Genomic DNA, 22343 nt, shown 5'->3' on the forward strand with positions numbered 1-22343 from the left:
AGCATGTCTACTTTTCTTTGAATAGTAAAGAAACACTTTGATGTGACACAATTTAATGCTAATTTAGACTTTATTTAGATGGCTTTCCAAAACGCAGTGTTGGTAGTTGTGATCGGAGTGTGAATCAAATTGCGTGTGATGGGAATAAAGCAGCAAAAGGTTGACCCATAATTGATGAAATATATGCATACAATAAGATCTGCACTTTGTTTGGGTTTGAGTTGTTTTTTGTGTTTTTTTTATGTAAAGTCTGTAAAATGCGCCTGAGTAAATTAACAACCACACTGTGGCTTTAGGTTGTGAGTCTAAATTAACGTTGACACAAGCTGCATTATTGTGTCATGGTTTCCAAGAGCTAAAAAGGTCTTTGCTTTCCTTTCTTTTCTTTTTTCTTTTGCCCTTTATGGGTGGCTCTATTATCTAACAGCTCTGTATACAAGAGGGTTGGCTATTGTGGTCAAAACAGATAACAGATAATATGCAGGGCATGGAAATAGATGGATTATATGGACTGGGTTCAAAATGTGTTTATTGGGTAGATAAAATGACAGGATTTTCATTGCTATCTCTGGCATTCGCTCCTCATTGGATTTAGCCGAGCACTCCCTCTCCGTGTCATATTCTGACTCTCCTCTTGTGTTTCCCCCTTTCTTTCTTTCGTGTGTTATCCCTCTCTCTCTGTATTATATTCCCACTTTCATTTTCTACCTATCTATGTATCTCTATTGTTCTCCCTCTCGCTGTGTGTATATCACATTCATTCTCTCTGTCTCTCCCTCTTCTCTCGTTTTCTCTCCATCTGTCCCTTAATGCAGCAGACCAGTCAGTTAGATGAGGTGGTCAGAGAGCAGCCTGTTATCTGTGTTTCTCTAGGAATAGCACCAAATAGCCAAAATGTGTTCTTTAAAGCAGCTCAAAATATCAGGTCAGAATGTACAACAGAAGTTGATCATTATTTGATATTACAGAGCATTACGCTTCCCATCTGTTCTTTTTATCCAACCGAAAGAAACAGCTTTAACAAGTGGTGCTTTGTATCTAAAATTGTCATAACTGGGCTCAAGTATTGCAATAGAAAGCTTTTACGTAATTTGAATTATAGCTCAAATTGTCCCCTTATCTTGACATGTATATTCCCGCTTGTTGTAATGATGTGTATTATAGTCCTAAAATGGCAGAGGCCAACGTGTCATGCAGCCTAATGGAACCAATTTCTAGTTAGAATTTTTTTTTTGGACACTTTTGCTTGGTGGAGCTCCAGGAACTCTGGCAGTCCCGCAAAACTGAATGTCTTTCTTTTCACATTGTGATTATAAGTTTTTAGGTGATTATCTCATGTTGGGGCATTTATATTAGCCATTACAGGTTACCTTAATAGATGTATTTGGAGCCTTAGTTCTCCAAAGGCTGTGCTGCTTGTGTATTATTTGTGCCTTTTTCTGTTGTTTCTAAGAATATACAGCCACCGTATTACCTCCACCAAGGAGTTTGTATTTGTCTGTTTGTCAGTAGGATTACGGAAAAACAACTGGCCTGATTTCCATTAAACTTGGTGGAAGGGTGTAGCATTGGCCATGGAGGAACCCATTCAATTTTGGATTCATATCACAGGGCAGATAGACAAATTATTTTGTTTTGTTAATGTTGCGAGATAGGACATGGCCTTGACAGAGGTCTGGGCTCTCTGAATGCCCTTTTAGTTCTTGATCATTCGTTACTTGAGTTTCAGTGTTGATCCTTAACATATTTCTGTACTGTATATAATAAATACATTTATGTACTGCTGATCTACTTTGTTTTGGTGGAAATGTTACCCCAGGTACCACTGTTGTCTTCTTTCACAATCAAATTAGTAATATGTTTGCATACTGGGCAGAAGTCATAAGGAAGACATTTTGGGAGATAGTTGGGTGAACAGAACATCAGAAACCATGGTTTGTCTCCGGTGTCCCATTTGGACCAGTAGGTCTCTGGACACTTGCTTTAGGACCGTGAGGGGAAGATTATGATTTCGCCAAAATGCTGAATAAAAATCATACATCTCTTTATGGATAATTATAGTTTAGTTTTACGGTTATTGGTCTAGTCTTATTTTCCCACACTACCTCTTCACCACTTTCTCTAAAGGGTTTTGGTGCGGTTGTTTTGTTTTCCGAGTATGATTGCTGTGTTCAAATCTGCTGATACAAAGTTTTGCAGTAAGCAACATTGTCTTTAATTTGGGATTGTGTTATACAGGATAATGTAACATATTTGGATTTTGTGAATATCAAAGCAGCAGAGAATGAGTACATAACTAGTAGATAGCAATGACAGTGTTTTTTAATTCATTAATAACATCTACAATCCTTGCAATATTCTTTTCTTTTAGCTTTGCACATTCAAACACAAAACCCAGTGTTGATCCCTGTGCGTTTATGAGCTGTTTTGTATACACACAAACTAAGCCACACTTACATCCGTACACGCATGCACACAGCATTATATCATTAGCGGTGATGAAGTGCCATGCCATGGCTTGACCTGCAGCTGGCGAGTTGATCACGCTGTAAATTAGTTCTCTCTCGGTCCACTAATTATACTGTCACATCCTATTGACGCACCATAGAGATTCGACTGGAAAAAACATGAACTCTCTGTGTTTCCTGGGCCAAGAGGTCAATGAGTTCATTCAGATACTGAGGTCTGATTAGATGTACCTGGTGGCCAGGAAGAGGAGGAGGCTTGTGTGGGCAGAATGGAGGGGGAGAAAAAGAATAGCGGAAGAGGAAGGCTGCAGCTCAGGTGGTAGTCCAAATCTGTATTTCGGAGAACCCCAAGATATTCATCCTACAGTAACATAACACAGAAAAAGCATCAAACGATTGTGAGAGATTGCAAATTGGGGAGTCAGTCAGTACAAGAAGTTGGTCCAGATTGAAAAATCTCAACAACTGTTGCATGGATTTCCAGGAAATTCTGTACAAACATTGATGGTCGGTAGAGGATGAATCCCACTGTCTTTGGTGATCTCCTGACCTTTCTTCTAGCACTACACCAGGGGGTTGACATTTCTAGTTTTGAGTGAAACAATCCAACAACTATTGGATATATTTCCATGACATTTTGTCAAGACATCCGTGGTGCCCACAGGATGAATTTTAAGGACTTGAGCTGTTTTCTCATATGAACTCCTGACAATGTCCAACGAATCAGGTCCTGACATTGTCGGAAGTCGCCCTTTCACGCATGTAGCACACAACAGTAGATTGTCCATGTCGGAGGCGTTATTACTGATTGGAAATACTCTGTCTAGATAAGGCGAGGGGGTGGTGCTTGGGTATAGCTTGCAGGAGACAGGACATGACACAGATTACACCACAGTTTCTTAATTTGGTCATAAACAATCAAGTCGCTTGCGTTGAATGTCGTCGTTAGACATATTCGTTGGCGTTGGCATTACACAGACTTTGTGCTAGGGAGCTGGCGGAGTAAAGTCTGTTTAATGTCCGGTCCAACTGATTCGGACATTTGCATTCTCGCATACAGCTGCTCCGGGTAATGTCTAGATAATTTAATGGTTGCAGTGCATGTTTGAAAAGGGCATTGTTGATCCCCTGACTTTTCATCTAGCGTTACTATGAGGGTGACATTTGTGGTTCTCAGTGAAACAACTCAACAACTACTGGACTGGACAGCCATGAAATTTGGTACACACACTCCTGTCCCTGTCTTGATGAATTTGAATAACTATGGTGATCCTTTGACTTTTCCTCTAGGCCATTATGAGGTCAACATTTTAATCCATCCCATATTTTGGTTTATGACCAAATACTTGCAAAAGTAATGACATTCCCATCAGTATCAGCTGTACTTTGTCTTTAATGCCAATTCTCAAATGTTTACATGCTGACAACCTAAACTAAGATGGTGAACATGGTATTATACCTGCTTTACATCAGCATTGTCATTGTGAGGCTGTTATCATGCTGACGTTTAGCTCATAGCATCAAAACGAGACAAATGCAGCTTTACAGACCATGGCTGTAGATTCTCTGTCTTGTTACTTGAAAAATTACTTAAAGGTGCAGTAGCTAAGACTTATAAAACTAACTTTCTTTGATATTTGCTGAAACTGGCCCTATGTTTGAGTAGAACTACGTGAAACAGGTAATTTAAAAAAAGAATCCTCTGGCACCACCTACAGCCTGTAGTGCAACTTGCAAAAATCCACAGCTCCCTGTTCAGATGCACCAATCAGGGCCAGGGGGGGTGTCTACCTGCATGTCAATCACTGCTCATGCACACACATTAATTCTCCCTTGTGGGGGGAGGGGCTTAGGAGAACATTTTGAGCTTTAGCAGAAAGAGGGGAGGGACTGAGAAGTTGTCGTTCAAATTATTTGACTAAGTCCAGGATCTTCACAATCCTACTTACAGCACCTTTAATCAATTATTTGAATGTCAAAACAGTTGACGATTAATGTATTATATGAATGATTAATCAACTAATTGCTTTGGCACTAAAGCTAAAGGCTAAGCATATAGAGCTGAATGGCGAAAAAAAGAAATCCGGTTGTCTCTTTGTACCCAGTGAACACACTGATTCTGATTCATGATCCAATCCAACTGTTAGGTTGAGGCTAGTTATGCTATAATGTAGTCTAGTTTAGGCTATTCTCTTCCAAGATATTGTGTTATGGCCTGATTCTCTTCTCTTCTGCTCACTTGGCGTCCGTTCTTATCTAGTTTTTCTATTCTGTTCTGGTCTGTTTTGATCTTCCTAATAATGCGAGCACATTCCTATATTTCCCCCAAGCTCAGACAGAAATCCGAAACCCTCTGCACTGTTTTATATTCCAGCGCCAGCCCCTGTTGATGTAACCACTTGATGATAACACCGCTTGGCCTCTTTACTCACAGTTTCCAATGGGGTTTCTACGTGAGCGCTCAGCTTGCATTTAGTTTTACCTACATCACGTCCTGGGCATTGGTAAATAAAAAACATTCCCCTTTACTCAAGCGTTTTCAATAGTTGTGAGGCTACATTTTGACAACAGCGAATGTAGGAAAAGAGTGCGAGGACCAGTTTGTTCTGCCCTTTAAGAAAACATTGACTCAGCCTCTGTCATCAGTACTTGCTGTCTGAATCCATACTAGTGATAATAATCCTCATCATCTTTCCCCATCCAAGGTGTGTTTGACATAAACACACTCCATCCTCCAAGACACCCAGTTTTAGTCTCTCTCTGCTCCCTTGCTTTGTGTGATGCATTTGCCTCCTTTGTGTAGCAAACTTGTGCTGTTGAATAGCTTGTGTGCGTGTTTGTGTTATATATCTTGTGTGTGTGTGTGTGTGTGTGTGTGTGTACGTGGGGGTGTATTGTTTGGTATAATAACGCCTGATGAATGAGGAGTCTGCTTTGCTGATAGAGGGTTCCCATTAACATGTAGCGCTTGACTCCCCCTCGCAATCCGTCACACACCACATACACACAGAATGGAGGTAATCAATTGGATGATTTAATAGCATCTGTTCTGTGTCCGCAGGGAGTGAATAGCATCCATCGCTAGGTTTAGCTATAGAGGCTTTGGGTTACAGATATGGTGGATTTCATACCAAAATGCTTATTATTTCGAAACATGCAGCAATGTTTGTTATGTTTTTGTAATATACAGTATATATATATATATATATATATATATATATATATATATATATATATATATACAAAAAGGAGGCATATATATATATATATATATATATATATATATATATATATATATATATCTATCTATATATATACTGTATATACTATACATATGTACTGTATATACATATATACATTATTTTTTGATGAAAAAATGTCCCTCTGCTTCCAGTCTTTAAGCTACAGTAAGCTAACCACCTGCTGATTCTAGCTTCATATATAGCATACAGACATGAGAGTAGTATACATTTTCTCATCTAACTCTTTAGATGAGGTGGTGTGATGGTTAACCTGGTACAAGAGGATAATAATGATGATAATAATAATAATAATAATAATAATAATAATAATAATAATAATAATAATAATAATAATAATAATAATAATAATAATAATAAGCCATCTAACCTGCAGACAGCAGCAGGTTTCTATTGTAGCATACCAGCATTTAAGGCTGCGTTAAGACTTGCTTGGATTCATACTGAACATATTAGTAAGACTTGACAGGGTTAACTGACTGGTAACTGGCTATTAGCATTTTTAGAAACCCGTTTTTTACAACAGTGCAATCCCTGCAGCTGAAAGAATCAGGAAGATGGATCTATAGCGGTAAACACTATTGAACATATGTCAGAAAATCTCCAACTGGAGGAAACACCCTGACTAACAATGAACAACTCGTGGTTGTACTGGAAGGACGCCATTTTCTCCCCCTTCTCTTAAATATAAAAAATATTGGCTGTGAAAAGTTCTGTTCCACAGCATAGATTTATATCTTACGACACACTTGACATCTTCTGTTCACTGTTTCCTTGCTTCATATGCTTGTCCTTAAATGAGAGCAATTGTGACTGTAAAAGCCGGATACTCTCAGCTTTGTAGCGGTCATTACAGAACTTAGGAACGTAGTAAGTAGTGTATCAAAGTGTAAAACTGCAGCAAATGGCAGAAATCCACATTCATTTCTATGATTTATCCATAATTATGCACAGTAGCACAATTGATTTTACTTCCAAAAATATCTGGTGCAGTTTGTTAATGAGTGTTTTAATGTAAAAATGTTATGCTGTCAGTTGACAGTTATTGACAGTTAAGGCACTTATTGAGTAATTTAGAAACTCAATGATTTTTGTATGCGTGTTTCAGGTGCCTCAGACATAGTCCCGCTAGTCTCGAATTGCCAGACCTTCCTCCACAGTGCCGCGGAGGAGGGTCTGGCTAGTCCACACGGCATTCTGGGATGGGAGAAAAATGTGCTCTGGTTTATTAGCATTTATTTAAACCAATCACAATCGTCTTGGGCGGCGCTAGTGATATAAAACTCTCCAAAACTAGTGTCTTCCACTGTATTTCTGTTATTATAATACTGTAAAGCAGATTTGATTGGAAAAGGAGAATGTTTCTAGCATGTGAGGCTGATGGAAATGCTGGTACAGTGTAAAATTGCCCTGCAAGTGCACCAACAAAAGTTATTGTAAAATGTAATTTTTTTATATTTCTAACCCTGTTTGCTTTCTGTTTGTCTCTTGCAGCTCAGCAGAAGAGAAATTCCGCTGGAACAACCAAGGTACTATTTCCTTTCAAATTGTGCATTTTGTCTGGTACTCTATTGTTTGCATTCCAGCATTGCACATTGCTGACTGTGCTTTATTATTTTGGTAGCCATTGTTAAAAAAGGAAAATCCCCCATCATGCACTAACAATATATTGATGCAATCCTGTACAAGAAAACAGTGGTGGCTGCAGCAGTTCAAATGCTCAATCAAACTCACTCTCTGCACTGAAAGTAATAGAAAAAAATGCTTGCTCTAACAAAAAAAAAAACCCTCCTCTCTCTCACACCTCCTCTCCCCCTCTGACAGCTGAGTAAAGGTCAAACGTATTTGCAAATTATTCTCAGTATTTAGTTTAACCTATTTGGAGAGCCAGTATGGAAGTGTTTTCCATAAAGGAGAAAACAAGGATCAATGATTGTGAGTCCTTTTAAATGATTTAAAAAGCCAAGTGAAGACACCACCCTGGGCTTGACAACTTCTTTGACAGCCTTTTAGTTAAAAACACCACCCATGCATGCCACTTAGGTCTCTCTTTACCTCTTTGTTAGTCATTTTGAGATGTAAAGGGTGTGAGAGTAGATTGATTGTGTGAGTGCAGGGTTGGCGACCTCTGCCAGCAAAGCGGTGACTGAAGGTTTGTGGTCAAAATGTTTTATACAGTGCTGAATGCTTTCGCTGTTCATCTGTTGCACTGAGGCCCGACCACTCGGCCTCAGAGAGACTACATTTACTCTGTCGCAAAAAAAGGAAAAACTCTCCCTCGCTCCAATCAGACCTTTTGATCTCGTCATCACTCACAAATCATTAAAAACCCATCACTTCTGGATCAAGCAGGTTTAAAAATGAGTTTTGGCTTGCATGTGTGTTTGAGGGTGAGAGTAAATCCAGCGTAATGCCGCAGAAAGCACTGGAAATCTTTCACCGACAGCATCAACATCATCAGCCTGCAATTGCGTCAGTCAAAGTCAATGAAATCAGCCTCCTAAATCCACTCAAAAGGCCTCTACTATTACCATCTCTCTCTTTCTCCCTCTTTCTCTCTCTCTCTCTCTATCTCCATGAGAGATTAATGTTGTAAGTTTTATCCTCCTTGGCAGCCCTCTCTAACTTGAAGAAACTGGGCATATTATCAGCCTCGCTCTAACAGACAAACAGCCTGGTATCTATTAAGTACAGGACGGCGCCCCATAGACCTAGATCCCACAAGATTTGTTGCTGGATTATCATTTAGTTTTTACCCTTGACTCGAAGGTTTATCCTTAGTGAGGCTACTTCTTTAGTTGCTAATCAGCGGCTGAATGAGAAGAAATGAATTGTATTTTGATGGGTGAGATGTGGAAGGATAAGCAAAAGCATGGTTGTGTGGTTATCAGTGTGGCAGTAAACCCAAGGTTTACTGCGTCAGATGGTTTGTGGTGACTTGAGGCGCTGACACACCAACCCGATTATCGGCCATCGGACAGTCTGGGGGGATCAGTGACTCGAGTCTGTTCAGTGTGTTCCGTGCCGTCGTCAGTCGGAGGAACCGTCGGCGTTCATTTGGGCCGATCTGACTTGTTGAATCGGCCAGTGGGCAGTCGGACTCAATGACCAATCTGATTGGTGGACTGCTAACCTGGAAATGACGAGTGGGATGAGCATAACGAACGCCTCTCAAAATCTGGCGAAAATCTTTTAAACTGACCTTTGTCGGTCTGAAATGAAGACAGATTCAGCAACTGCATGGCCTATTTCTCGCTTAAAATGTTTTCAGAAACACGTTTCGGTGAACTATTTTTGTAAAATACGAGATCGTATTCCGAACGAGCCACCATTAAGGTCGGTTTTGAAATTCAGGAGAAGCCAGACCCACGTGACGCGTTCGTCCAATCAAATGCAGATTGAAATTTTTTTGGGCAACAATACAGATTAGTGCCACCTGCTGTTATGGAGATGTATTACGTCTCGCGCACGTGCAGAACGTACGCTCAAGTCGGCGTCGCTTCGGTGTGTTCCGAGGCACTTTTTTGACCAACACGGGGAGGCAGTCACTCCAGATTTCCAATGAATGCAAAACGGCTGCGAACCGGCTCCGCTGCGTGATGGCTGCGTGCTCCGCCGTCCGTCAATACCCACCAGGTCTGGATTTCTTGCGGCACGGCTGCGGCCATGACTGACAGCTGAAGTTACGAGTACCCATGAGATCTCGCAAATTCAGGTAGAATAGAACCACAAAACCAACAACAGTTAGTTTCCATCCAGAGGAGTAGAGGGGAAACAGCTCTGTGCTGTGTTTTCAAGGTGTACGGCTGCGGAACGGCTGTCGGCCGTCAGGTTGGTGTGTCAGAGCCTCCTCCAAAGCGCGCTGAAGGAGGGTCTGGCTACTCCACATAGCATTCAGTGTTGCTATCCATGTTCTGGGACAGTTTCCCCCCCCTCTTTTTAAAAAACGTTATAAGCAACTTGAAATGATTTGGATTGTTTTCCTGCATGTCCACAGATTTTCAAAACAAATTATCAGTCTAAAAGTCTCAGCATTCCAAGGTTTTGATAACCATTTTGATTGGAAATTCTGGGTCTTAGTTCTGTTAAACAATGTCCACTGTTGTTGACAGTCACTCCTTTTATTGTAGTATAACAAAATAAAAAAAACATCTGAAAAAATAATAAACCAGTATAAATTGTTAATATTGGTATTTATCATTGTTTTAAGCACAGTAAGTCTTAATTCTTTAGCCTAAATGTTATTTTGGTGAGTATGCACTATGAAATGTCATGCTGCATTAGTTGCGAGCAGTTCTCATGTGCACCATGACCATCGATGCACAGAGAGGAATCACTTGATTCGTTGATACTGAAAACATATCCAAATATGATGATTATGACACTATAGTGACTTTCTATGATTTATGATTGGATTTAGGATGTTTATCGCCGGTGGACATGCTGGTTCCAAGAGTATGTGCATGATATGTGTTCCCATATTATGACTTATTATTATGTGTTTTGGGAAGAATTGTGTTATTTAGGTTCAAACGGTTCAGATCTAATAGATTTGTGTAACTACAAACACCCATTTTTGCTGGATCACCTTATCATTGGGTTAATCCAGCCATGAGTGTGGTTTAAATCATATGCCGCAGTGTTGAAGTGTAGAGGCACAATCTGGAAGTGGCAGAATAAGCTGTGTCTTATTTTCAACTCTTGTTTTTTTCTTTTCTTCCTATTTTGATTTAGCCCATGTAGATGGACAGAAGGACATAGAGGAGGAGCTGACGACAGGCCTGGAGCTGGTGGACTCTTGCATCCGATCGCTCCAGGAATCAGGCATCTTGGACTCGCAGGACCCTTCTACAGGAGACAGTAAGGCCAATGTTATGATTAAGAAGGTTTTCTTTCTTTGGGGTGACCTCTAGCTCACCCAGTAAGAGCATGCGCCCCATGTAGGCTGAGGCCTTTGCAGCAGCCAGGGATCAAATCCAACCTGTGGCCCTTTGCTGTGTGTCATCCCCCATCTCTCTCCCCTCTATCCACTGTCACTATCAAATAAATTGAAAAAAGACCCCAAAAAATAATCTTTATAAAAAAACTTACGTTTTCTTTAAAGGAGAATGGGAAAAAAACATATCTCCTGGTAGTTTTCTTTACTGAGACAGCCGAGAAGGATAGCTTAGAAGAGGATCGGAGAAATGCAATCAAAGACCAGCAAGGATGGATATTGTGCAGAGCTGGAGTCTGCAGATTTTTGGCTGATTAACCTATTGAATGTGTGTGAATTCACCAAGAAAATGCTGCTCACAAAGCCGGCCTGTACATCCAACACTAGTGAGCAATGTAGCATTGAAAAGAGTGTGTTCAGTCCTTCCTTGAATGAATACTAAAAAGAACACTATTAAATCCCTTTTTAGATTTAATCAAGCCTCAAGCACTTGCTCTAATTAGCATGTTCTGCCCAAAGGCTGAACAAGAGCTTTTTTTTCATTAGATTTCATCACATTTTCCCAAAGTGCACTTGACAATATGACATAATTTCAAGTAACATATAGTGGATACGAGTGGTGGTCCTCAAAATCTAAACCATTTGTGTGTCCAGTTTGAATTTCGCCTTTCCTTGGATTTTCTACCGATGCAAAATCATTTTCTTACACCTTTTCTTTGTCTGTTCACCCATGATGAATAAGTATGCTAATGCTTACTACTTAAGTTTGTAACAAACACACTTTAAATCTTTAAATGAATCCTCTTTTTCTGTGCTCCACAAGATTTTTTTCCAGGTTCTGGCTGCCAGCCATTGGGAGTGAACCACAACAGTAAAGTTGAGGGCCCTAAAACCGAAACGTATATAACAATAAGCTGAAAGACAAAATAGTTATTAGACAAAATGGTCTCTCTATCTCTCTAGAAAGATGGTCTAACTTGCATAAAATTAAAATATGCAACGTACTGAACTTACGTACGTAATGTACTTATTTTAATTAACCCAAACCCTGCTCTATTCCTTAACCTAATCAAGTAGTTTTGCTGCCTAAACCAAATTGTTAAGAGGTCATGGTCATTTTATGTATTTCTGTGGGATTAGGTTTGTTGCAGGCTATGTTAAAATCGTTTCACAGGTGTTTTAATTTCAAAGTGCAAAGCAGTTGTTTATAAGAGCTCTCAGTGAGATCCTGCACTACTCCCTGTGCCTCTCTCCACCACTCTCATCTTTTTTCATGTGGTCCCAGGGATGATACCCATGTCTCTTGTATAGGAGACCCCATGGGAGAAAGGTAGCTGTCAGGAGACATGCGGAGTCATGCCAGTAGTTTGATATGCTAATCCATCCTCGCTGAGGTGTCAGCTGGCCTGCTGTTCAGTGCAGAGAGGGGAGGCACACACACATACACGTACACACATAGACATGCAAGTATACAGCACAGGCACATAAAGCCATAAATGTGCACTCATAGACAGGCATGCATATGAGGCATGAATCATCATCAGGCATGAAGAAAACACAGAAGTGTACAGGGCAGGTCTGCTTGCATAAAATGTTTATGCACACAGGCTATCATTGCTAAGCATACACACACATGCACACACACACACACACACACACACACACACACACACACACACACACACATATGCATGCATGCAAAACTAGGAATAGTAATTTTGTTTGACGTTTTAAATAACAGTTATGTAACCGACCACCTGACTAGTCAGACACAAGAACAAACATGCAAGCAAGACACAGATGGAGAGAGACAAATAAGCAAGAAATAAACACATTGGCAAAACAGAGAGATAGGCAAAATTACCAAAATAATGTGTTAAATGAATCTTTGTTAAACCCCTTGACCAAACATTGATCGACCAATTACAGCTTAGCATCCATAACCACGCATATGGTGTGCATGTGGCTGTAAGAAGAGAGATAGTCTTTATTTAGAGAGTAATAAAGGTAGGTGTCTTGTTCAAGCCATTCCAAAACCAAAAAACAGAAGAGCAAAAGTGAAAGGAGTGGATTAACCAACTGCAGTGTTAGCATGTTAACTACCCTTACTACCTTACTGCAGTAGTAACAAAGTGTTACGTTCAAGGCCAAGGAGCATGCGATTAGCTACATTAGTTTGTAAAGTTACAAGCAGGCGATTTGTGATGACCTCTTAACACTGCATTACGTGGTGGTGGCACATAATGTGTTATCATTACATGCTGGCACCATGAAAACAATGCATATGGAAAGTCAATTATTATTCTTTGTCGTGGTGAATACACGTATTCCCTGGTTTAACACAGCCCTGTCTGAAAGTCTACTAGAAAGGAGGTTGTTGTGGGTGGGTAAGGCACAAGACTTTCACCCAGGAGACTGCTGTTTGTGTCCTGTGTGAAACAAAAAGTAAACATTGATGTAAAAAAAAAAAACGTAACTTAGCCTACGTAACATACTAAACTTACGTACGTGATGTACCAAAGCATGATCTATTCTTAAACCTAACCAAGTAGTTTTGTTGCCTAAACCAAATGATTTTTTATGGTGCCGGCACATCATTTTAACAGATTACATGCTGTCGCCAGGTCATGGTCATTTCACGTATTTCTGTGAGATCAAGTTGGTTACAGGCTGTGAACCCTTGTGTTTTCCTTCAGCTCAAATTTGACCCGTTTTCAAAGTTTTTTAACACAGAAATATGGGTTTCTTTCAACCAAATTGCCCAAAAGTAACATGGATTGTTCCATAAATTCTTCAGGTAAAATCATTGATTATTTTCATTAAATTGTGGGTGTTTTATTCAATTTTATAGCATAAAAAAAAATAATATTTTTAATGGTTTCAAAAGAATATTCTTTTTCAACTCTTTTTACGTATGAATGAGGTTTGTTGACCATAATTTCCAAGAATAGGTGTAGAACTCATGGTAACGTTTGTGTTAGTGTTGCATTTAAGTGACAAAAACGTTCAATTTTCATTCAATTTTCAATTTCAACCCGGGAGGAGAACACGTTCATAGTCGATGGGAAGACAACACAAGGTTTTAGTTATTATCCTGAAAGAAACATCATTGTTGGTTTGTGTTTTAAAGCTTTAGTGCGTAACTTTTTGATATTAATGAACGCCCGTTACATTGAAGCCACTCAACTCCCTCTGTATTTCTCAGTGTGGCTGTTGTTCAAATGTTCAGAAGATTGTGTCGTCCGGTAACTTTCCCGCGCAGAAGCTCGAGTGGAGATAATTACCTCTTCTGAAGAATCCATCATGTTTTTATAATCCTCCGTGTCCTCCTTGCATACAAGCAACTGTGTGGAGGAGGGGTGGAGGCGGTGCACGATCACAGAAGGCTTGTATCATGTGGACGCACCAACAGGGTTGTTGTCATTCCTTAGAATTCCTCATGGGGGAGACAGAAACTACACACTCAAGCTTTAAGTACAAGAGGAATTGGGATCACCCCTTTGTTTCCCCATGTGTGCCCCTTAAAGCAACATTAGAGAACTGTTCCTGCTTCGGTCTCCCTACAGGAAGCGGAATTGTCCGTTACATTACATTGTCCAGTTCATTCGAACTACAGATCCGCTACCCGAGCTGGCAAACTTGCATAATGTAATGTAATGGACAATTCCGCTTCCAACCTGTAGGGGGACCGAAGCAGGAAAAGTTAGTGTCGCTTTAATATAACGTAAACTAGCATTGTAAGCGATCGGTAAGGGATATCTTTGCAGTTCAAATTACAAAAGAGCGAATAGAGACGGATAGGATAGGATGTTTTAAATGCAGTTTAACTGTCAAGTGTCTAGAAAAATGCCCACACATTTGTGGGTGTATTACAGTAAGGAGTATAACATCAGTAGGCTATAAGCTGTGGATGATTTTGACATTATGATCCAAGGAAATTATTGCATAAAACCATTTGAAAGATTGCCTTAATGTTAAGACAGGAAGAGGATATTGAGCTGCGGAACATAGGAGCTGGTGAACATAGATACAGTATGCTCCTGTTCTTTCCATTTCTTCTACTATCTGGGTCATTGTCTTTGCCAGGGCCATCACCTTTAGCTTCAGCATTAAAAACCTTTTATAGGATACAAAATGAGTCAGCTGGAAACATTAAGAAGTCAACCAGAGACAGTGTTTTTGACTAACTCATGGAGCTATTGTTATCCTAGCTACAGCTAATATAAGTAAATGTAAATGTTGTCATTCCAGCTGGAAAAGATGACAAGCATAGGAAAGAATTGCATTTTTCTACCTCTGTCTGAAATCAAGGACCTATTGATTCTAAAAATAATTTCAGTGGTAAATCTGCTGAATGGTCAGTTTGTATTGTGTTGGTAGTTTCATTTTGGTAAAAAAAGAAAGAAGAAATGGCACAACGCATACAGGCATGAAAAGAGGCACATACAATGAGATACATACACACGTGCGTGTGTGTGTGTGTGTGTGTGTGTGTGTGTGCGTGCGTGCGTGCGTGCGCGTGTGTGTGTGTGTGTGTGTGTGTGTGTGTGTGTGTTCAAGACTGCACATGCCTCCAATGGGTATCTAAATGTAGACTGATTAAATATTAAAATGTGTCAATAGAGAACACTGGTCATGATGTGGAAAAATCCAGTCAACAGTGTGTGTGTGTGTGTGTGTGTGTGTGTGTGTGTGTGTGTGTGTGTGTGTGTGTGTGTGTGTGTGTGCATGACAGAACAGGATCAATGAGCCTAAGCAGGTCTATCAGACCCTCCGCAACTACATGCATGCAGGTATATGCAGATGTGGCGTGTGTCACAATCACAATGGTGATGAGTGACTGAGACATGGGTGTGTGTTCACTCTACTCTAAAACGATATTAAATACATAGGCAGAGACCCTTATAGCACTCCATTTCTTTCCTTCTAATACACTAATACACCCCTACCTCTTCCAAATGTACACACATGCACACACACACACACACACACACACTCATCCCCTTACACTCATCCCCTTACTCTCTCACCTCAGATGGATTCAGCGGAGCCTTCAGTGTTTCTGCCATCTGAGTGATAATGTATTTATGAGGCCCTTCACTTCCCTAAAGGCTCCACTACCCACATGAACACGCCTAAAGTGGCAAACAAAAAAATGTGGAAAATATCCCCTGGCTTTGCATGCACATCTGGGTTTGTGTGCATGTGTGCGAAAGTATGTGAATCCATCTGAAACAAGCGCGGAGTACAAATTCTTCCATTGCATTGTGTTTTTGTATGCCCATGTGTGCATGTATGTGTGTACTCACCCAAGACAAGCCTATATTGGACACAGAGGCCTTGACCTAGTAAACTCCCTCAGCACTCTTAGCTTAATATCACATTTTAATAATGCACAATCACCAGCTGCACTGCCTACAGGAGCCATTTGCTTTACTTTTAAGTGACTTTTCACTTTAGTCGAGCTCTGTTTTTCCGAAGCGCTTATCCAGAGTGACTCCATTTGCCGTTAGCTGCTGACTTTATCTCTCCCATGCAGTTGATATTGACCGCTGGCAAGCTATGATTTCTCAGTCCCTCTTGTTTAATCATCACAAACAAGGAAAGTGTCTGCTTGTGTCATGCACTGTTCTTGCTTTGTTTCTTCGACTGCTGGCAAAAAAGTGACATCAGGGGAGATTAAAGGGACAGCGAATGTTGACGGAGGACAGCTCAAGAACTTCTTTCAGAGTACAAAACCTGAGCGCTAGGAATGTATACGTCTATTTAGAGCTGATATAATGCAGTAAGGTTATTCTCCAGTGCAGTGAGTTGTTTGACAGAAAGGCAGACAGATGTAGCAGCTGTAAAAGTGGCTTGAGTACATTCATGTGTTACTGCAGAAAACTGCTACCCGGAGAGATCGTGTTTGCAGGAACATTTTGGGTAAAAATGGGTTTTATTTCTGTCATTAAAGTCGTTGATGAGGCACATCATTGCTATCATCTCCAAAAGTCAATTAATCTAGAGTGCATCAAACATGTTTCAGGATTGAGAGAGAGAGAGATTTGGCTCCTGTACACATTTCACTTCAAACATATTGGGCCATCCAGGCAAACTCACGCTTTACAGTCTACAAAACATCCTATAAATGCTTTGTCATTATGTTCCATGCATGTGTGCTCACTTACATTTAGCCTGTTTGTGTTATGTGTCACAGTCTGTTTATACGACAAATGAAATGATCCATGTGCAAATCACCAGACTGCAAATGCCTCACAAACATGAAATGAGTAATGCATTTAATCCCAATATGCTTTTGCTATATGTGTCTATCAGTCAGACACTATTATTACATATATTATTTCAAACTGACCCCCATAGGAAATAAATTACATCCTCTTCTGCACGTCGCCTCTAAGACTCCTGAGGCGAATAAGAAATGTGATTAGAAAGTGCAAATTGATTTATAAACTGGAACGTTACCATTGACCAACTGACTAATTTGATGGCTGACCAGCTGCTAGCTCAATGGTAGCTCGCTGTAGGATTAGCCAGCTGGACTCTGGCCGACTGATCTTTGGTAGATTTTGGATGAAAGCCTAAAAGTGAAAGTAAGTTTTGGTAATGGAAAACGGCTCCACTGAGAGGTGTTACACAGCAGTGTATCAGTGATTCTCACACTTAAATTTTTTACTACAGCTGAGAGATGACATTACAAAGTGTAGAAGATGTGTGATGAGCCAGGGAGTTTATTTATTTATTTTTTTGGTTTATTTGATAGGGACCATGCATATTTATGAACATTGTTGTATGAAAACACCATGTAAATATGCCAGAATTAGTCAAAAATAACTACTTTTCATGAGATAGGACCAACATAGAGACAGCCAGCAGTCATACAGCACTCATTCACTATAAATTAAAAGGTACACATAATGGTGACATATACATTGACAAAACAAACAAACAACAACAACAACAAAAAATACACAATGACAAAGACATTATTTATACACCTCTATACTGCATTCAATTTAAAAGTGAAAGTTTATCAACAAGTCCCCCAAAACATACGACGAAATAGGCGGTCTGTTCCTACCCTCTAATACGATCGTCTTATAAATCAGCGCCCCTTGCGGTGGCAGGAAATCTAGACCTCCTATCTAAACCAGAGAAAGTAACAGTCGCGGTTCGAAACTGTTAGTTATGTATTAGTCTCGCTTTGCCAGACCTTCCTCCCCAGCGCTGCGAAGGAGGGTCTGAATAGTAGTCCACACAGCATTCCGGGATGGGAGAAAAACGTGCTCTGGTTTATTGGCATTTCTTTAAACCAATCACAATCGTCATGGGTGAACACTAAGCACCAGTCAGAGCCCCGTTGCCGCTGCAAAATAGCCTCAGTAACGAACTTGTTTTGGTGGACCATGTGCACGTTAAAAAGTTGTTTTAGTCGTGCAACAGAAAACTCAGATTGGACAGATAGTCTAGCTAGCTGACCAGAGTTTAAAATGCCAACACAGAGGAAGCCCAAGGCAACGGATATCCGGCCTAAATGAGTGAAATCCGGCGGAAGTGGAACATCAAGGATATAGACTAAATAAAATCTGACATTTAGACACATCAAGTATGTTGGCTTTCTCTAATTGTGACCCTCCGGTTCTCTGTTCCCTCAAAGGTCAGCACTGTCACGAAAGAAAGATGAAGTCTTTGTCTATGAAAGCTTTGTGCTGATCACTTTGCCTCTCCAAGCAAATAACTCAACACAGTGCTTCCATTGAAAATAATTCATTTTTCTCAGACATTTTATTGTCAAAAATACTGGTGTGACGTAGAACCGGAAATATACCTGCACCAGTTCTCCAAAGATACTGTACATGGATTGTTTAAAGGTATAGTTTGACATTTTTGAAATTCAAACTATGCATTTAACTAACCGCTATAGTCACGTATAAAGGCACAAATTACGCTCTTAACAGAGAAATGATTATTTCAGTACATCGATGAGTGACTACACACTGGCCTGTGTGTATTATTGGCCTCATTCTAACACATTGATGTCACTCTGCTCCTCCTGCTGAATTATACAGAGAAATATGGAGTGAAAAGAGAAAGAGAAAGGCGGGTAATAGAGAGCAATAAGAAAGTGATAGTGGAAGTGGAAAGAGACAGAGTGTGTTTTAAATGGAGGTCAGGAACAGAGTGAGATTTAAGGGTCACAGAGCATGAGAGGAAAAGAGTGGAGAGAGGCCGCAATAGCTCAGTGGATAAAAAGCAAATGTCTTGAAAAAGAGGAGAAGGCATTCTATCTTATTCTATTCCAGCTTTTAGTCTTCTCCTTTTTCTCTTTGTTTCAGGGGCTGTTGCAAACCTAGGCAGTAATATTTGTCGTGCACACATTTATTCTTTTCCCATAAAAGAGAAAAATACATTGTATAACATGTGGGATGTAAACTGGGTTACAAAACGCCTTCAAGGCCATGAACAGGATAAATCTTTACACAAAGACGGACTGTTACAGTAGTAAAACTCGTCTGAAAACAGTTACATAAAACCACGTCTTAAGGTGGTCCCCCCCCCCCACGCATGTGTAGAACTATCTAGTATTTTGTTCAGTGCACAGGCACTCATTGCCCTTTAATACTTTCTTAATGCTTCTCGTCCTTTCCTGTTTTTCCCGTCAGGACAAGGACTTCTGTCCCAAAGCGCTTTGCAGCTCAACCACCAGGATGCCTATGCAGCAGCTGGTTACCATAGTAACCAAGGGCTGGCACTTGGGGAATCAATCACGGGCCGCAGCGGGCATGTTGGAGGGGCCGTTCACAGCTACAACCAGGTGCACACCTACCACTATATATATATATATATATATATATATATATACACTATATATATATATATATATATATATATATATATCAGAAAGCTTCTTTTCCCTTGAATATTTTTTCTCCATTTTAAATGTGTCAACGTCCCTCCTTCATTTCTTTCTTTGTCCACCCCTCTGCTTTTTTATCCTCCCTCTCTTTATTCACATTCCTGCTCTACCTCCTGCCTCAATCTTTCTCACGCCCATTTCTCTTTCTTTGTCCAACCTCCTGTTTCTCCTCTTCCTCTCTGTCCTTCATCCCCCCCCTCTTCCCCCCCATCTTCCTCCATGTACATCTATCCTTCTCTCCTTCTCCACACTTGCTGCCTGACTCCTTCTTGTCCTCCCTTCTCCCATCTTTATACACACTCTGTCCTCTCTAGGTGACATCGAGCCGTGCAGCTGCCCACTTAGTTGGAACTGACTCTCCCTCCCAGTCCCAGAGAGACATATATGCCCAGCAGGCGCATGGCAGCGCCTTCCACATGCCCACTGAGATCGGATCTGCACCTACTGGACCACCCATGTATTACTCCTGTGCCACTTTGCCTGCACAGGTACAGTACAAATCCCAGAAGAGATTACCATGATGCTTCTGTAGTCATCTGACAGATGTTTTTTCCTCTCTGTAGCACAATACTGGTGGAATCGAGGAGTTTTAGATTGACGTACTATGGGCATGTTTTATTGATTGTATCATTCCTTATACATTGAGGAATAAAAATCTCCTCAATATCAACAACTCACCCCTGTAGGCTTGAAAGGTTGCTCTTTAAATTTTGAACTCCCTTGCAGTAATAGTCAGCTTGGATTCACAACAGGTACAATATCACGGCAAAAAAAGCATCAAAACATCCAAAGAAACCTCTCAAACGTCTCCTGCAAAATAAAGCCCTTCTCTGCTTTTGATCCATGTGCTCAGTATGCCGAACGCCAATGAACTGCTAAAAAAGCTACTTCCAGCAGAGATTCAGAGCTAAAAAAGGAGTAGTGGAAATAGTGTTGAATAAAGCCCAAGAAGTGGATCTTGCTGCAGAAGTTTAGATTTTTTTTACAGTCCGGATCAGCACTAGAATCCATTGTGAAGGTTAGTTTACACCAGCATTTGAAACAACTTTGGCGGTTGATGTTTTTTTTAGATTAGACGATGGTACAGATATGTCTCTTGAATAAACTGTGTGAACTTGTCTAGTAAGGGACTTAGCTAACAAGCTTGCTAACAGTGAGCTAGAAAGCTAGCAAGAGCTTGCTTTATTCACCTTCAGTAACTCTAACCTTAAATGAATGAAATTATGTACGATCAAAATGCCACAACAGAGAAAACAGAAGCTGTTGGGACCAGTCCAGTGTAAATCTTCAGTTGCCATCTTCTGCAATTAAGGACGCTACAACATTTTCACAGCCACGTTCCAAATGCAGTGACCATTTAATAGAGTCTTGGTGGCGTATTTCTTTTAAGAAAACTACAAGGTAACCCCCTTGAATTCTTATCATGTCCACAGCGTACAAATATGCAAAATGTGTAAACCGTTTTGGTAAAAGTTTTTCTCCCATGCAGGCTTAAAAGGAAATTCATGTAAATCCATGATTATCTTACAGTACATGCAAGACTCAGGCTACAGAAAAATTCAACCAACACACAAATGCAGCATGGCAGTTATGGCTACCTCTTTTGTGCTTGTGTTAGCAGATGTAAAAAAAAATCTGTAAACCACTAAACAAATACTGTAAGATAATTGTTTACTGATCTAATCGAGTGAACTCGCATCTCACACATACAGTATTTGTCTTGACTACTTCACCACTAAAGTAGTAGTTACATTTGTGGCAGATGAGTGCTTTGTACTACTACAAACACATGGTACCTCAGTGTTTACTGCTGTGGCAGCCAAACTGTGCCGGCTCTTCATCTGAGCAACATTACTGCTTTTGTGGTAGCAAGTGAAGAAATAGCTTATCCTGCATCTTTCTTGCAATTAATAGAATGGGTTTATGAGATCTGCAGGCAGTTTCTCTTATAAGGCCGGTCATCAGTGCAGCCACAATGCATCAAACCTGTATTCAATTCTGCTTTTGGAGATTTTATGGATGTGTTAATCATGTCTTTGAATTCATTTAAACGTATTTACTGGCACCGTTCCAATGCATCCTCAGCATCCTCACTTCAGCACATCTTGACGCCGCTCATCTAAATTAATGGAGTGTTTAAAATGGCACCTTTAGCTCTATAACTGCAAGAGCTTGCAGATATTTCTCCAGCGTATTTCCGCCAAAATGTAGCATGTTTGAAATTCTGAGGGAACTTCATCTGACGTCCCATTGCCCGCAGTCGGATTTGGTTATTAAAGTTCAGAGTTGTCCCTTTATGTTTGGTCTGATAACTCCAAGCCCCTTCATCAGGATGTTACCACAGATTATAGTCTCTGCTCTCTGATTATCCAGCTCCAGGGGGAGTTGCTCATCTTTCTGAAAATAATGATATGAACAAGAAGAAGCTATTTAAAATGAGTGACATTCCTCTTTAATGAAGTACAACTCCTCTATTACAGCGTGTGAGCTCCCCTCTGCAGGCGGTGGGATCTCCTACTAAGCTGCAGCGCCTGGGATCAGCCTCCTCTGACATGCCCAGCTACGCCACGCTACAGAGGGTGTCCTCGCCCAAACAGTCACCCAGCCGACTTGCCAAGTCCTACAGGTTGGTTCAACTTTAGCCTGACCAGTTGATTTAATAAGGGCTTAATGTTCAGAGCAAGACTTTTACTGGTCCCAAAGCACAAAGGAATATATCTGTTGATCAATACCAATGACGCAACAATTACTTCAACTGGTGC

The 22343-nt window shown here is 40.4% G+C and overlaps 1 protein-coding gene across 9 annotated transcripts in view; it reads left to right on the forward strand.

Moving 5' to 3' along the window:
- LOC114564986 (catenin delta-2) overlaps nt 1-22343 on the forward strand; it is a 135026-nt gene that overhangs the window by 42567 nt on the left and 70116 nt on the right. For all 9 annotated transcript variants that reach the window (XM_028592740.1, XM_028592742.1, XM_028592743.1 and 6 more), the window contains exons 3-7: nt 7223-7257; nt 10463-10588; nt 19328-19479; nt 19896-20069; nt 22062-22207. In XM_028592740.1, coding sequence (XP_028448541.1) covers nt 7223-7257; nt 10463-10588; nt 19328-19479; nt 19896-20069; nt 22062-22207 — 633 coding nt within the window. The remainder of the gene's footprint in view (nt 1-7222; nt 7258-10462; nt 10589-19327; nt 19480-19895; nt 20070-22061; nt 22208-22343) is intronic.

The sequence above is a fragment of the Perca flavescens genome, chromosome 12 (assembly GCF_004354835.1).
Source record: "Perca flavescens isolate YP-PL-M2 chromosome 12, PFLA_1.0, whole genome shotgun sequence".
Taxonomy (NCBI): Eukaryota; Metazoa; Chordata; class Actinopteri; order Perciformes; family Percidae; genus Perca; species Perca flavescens.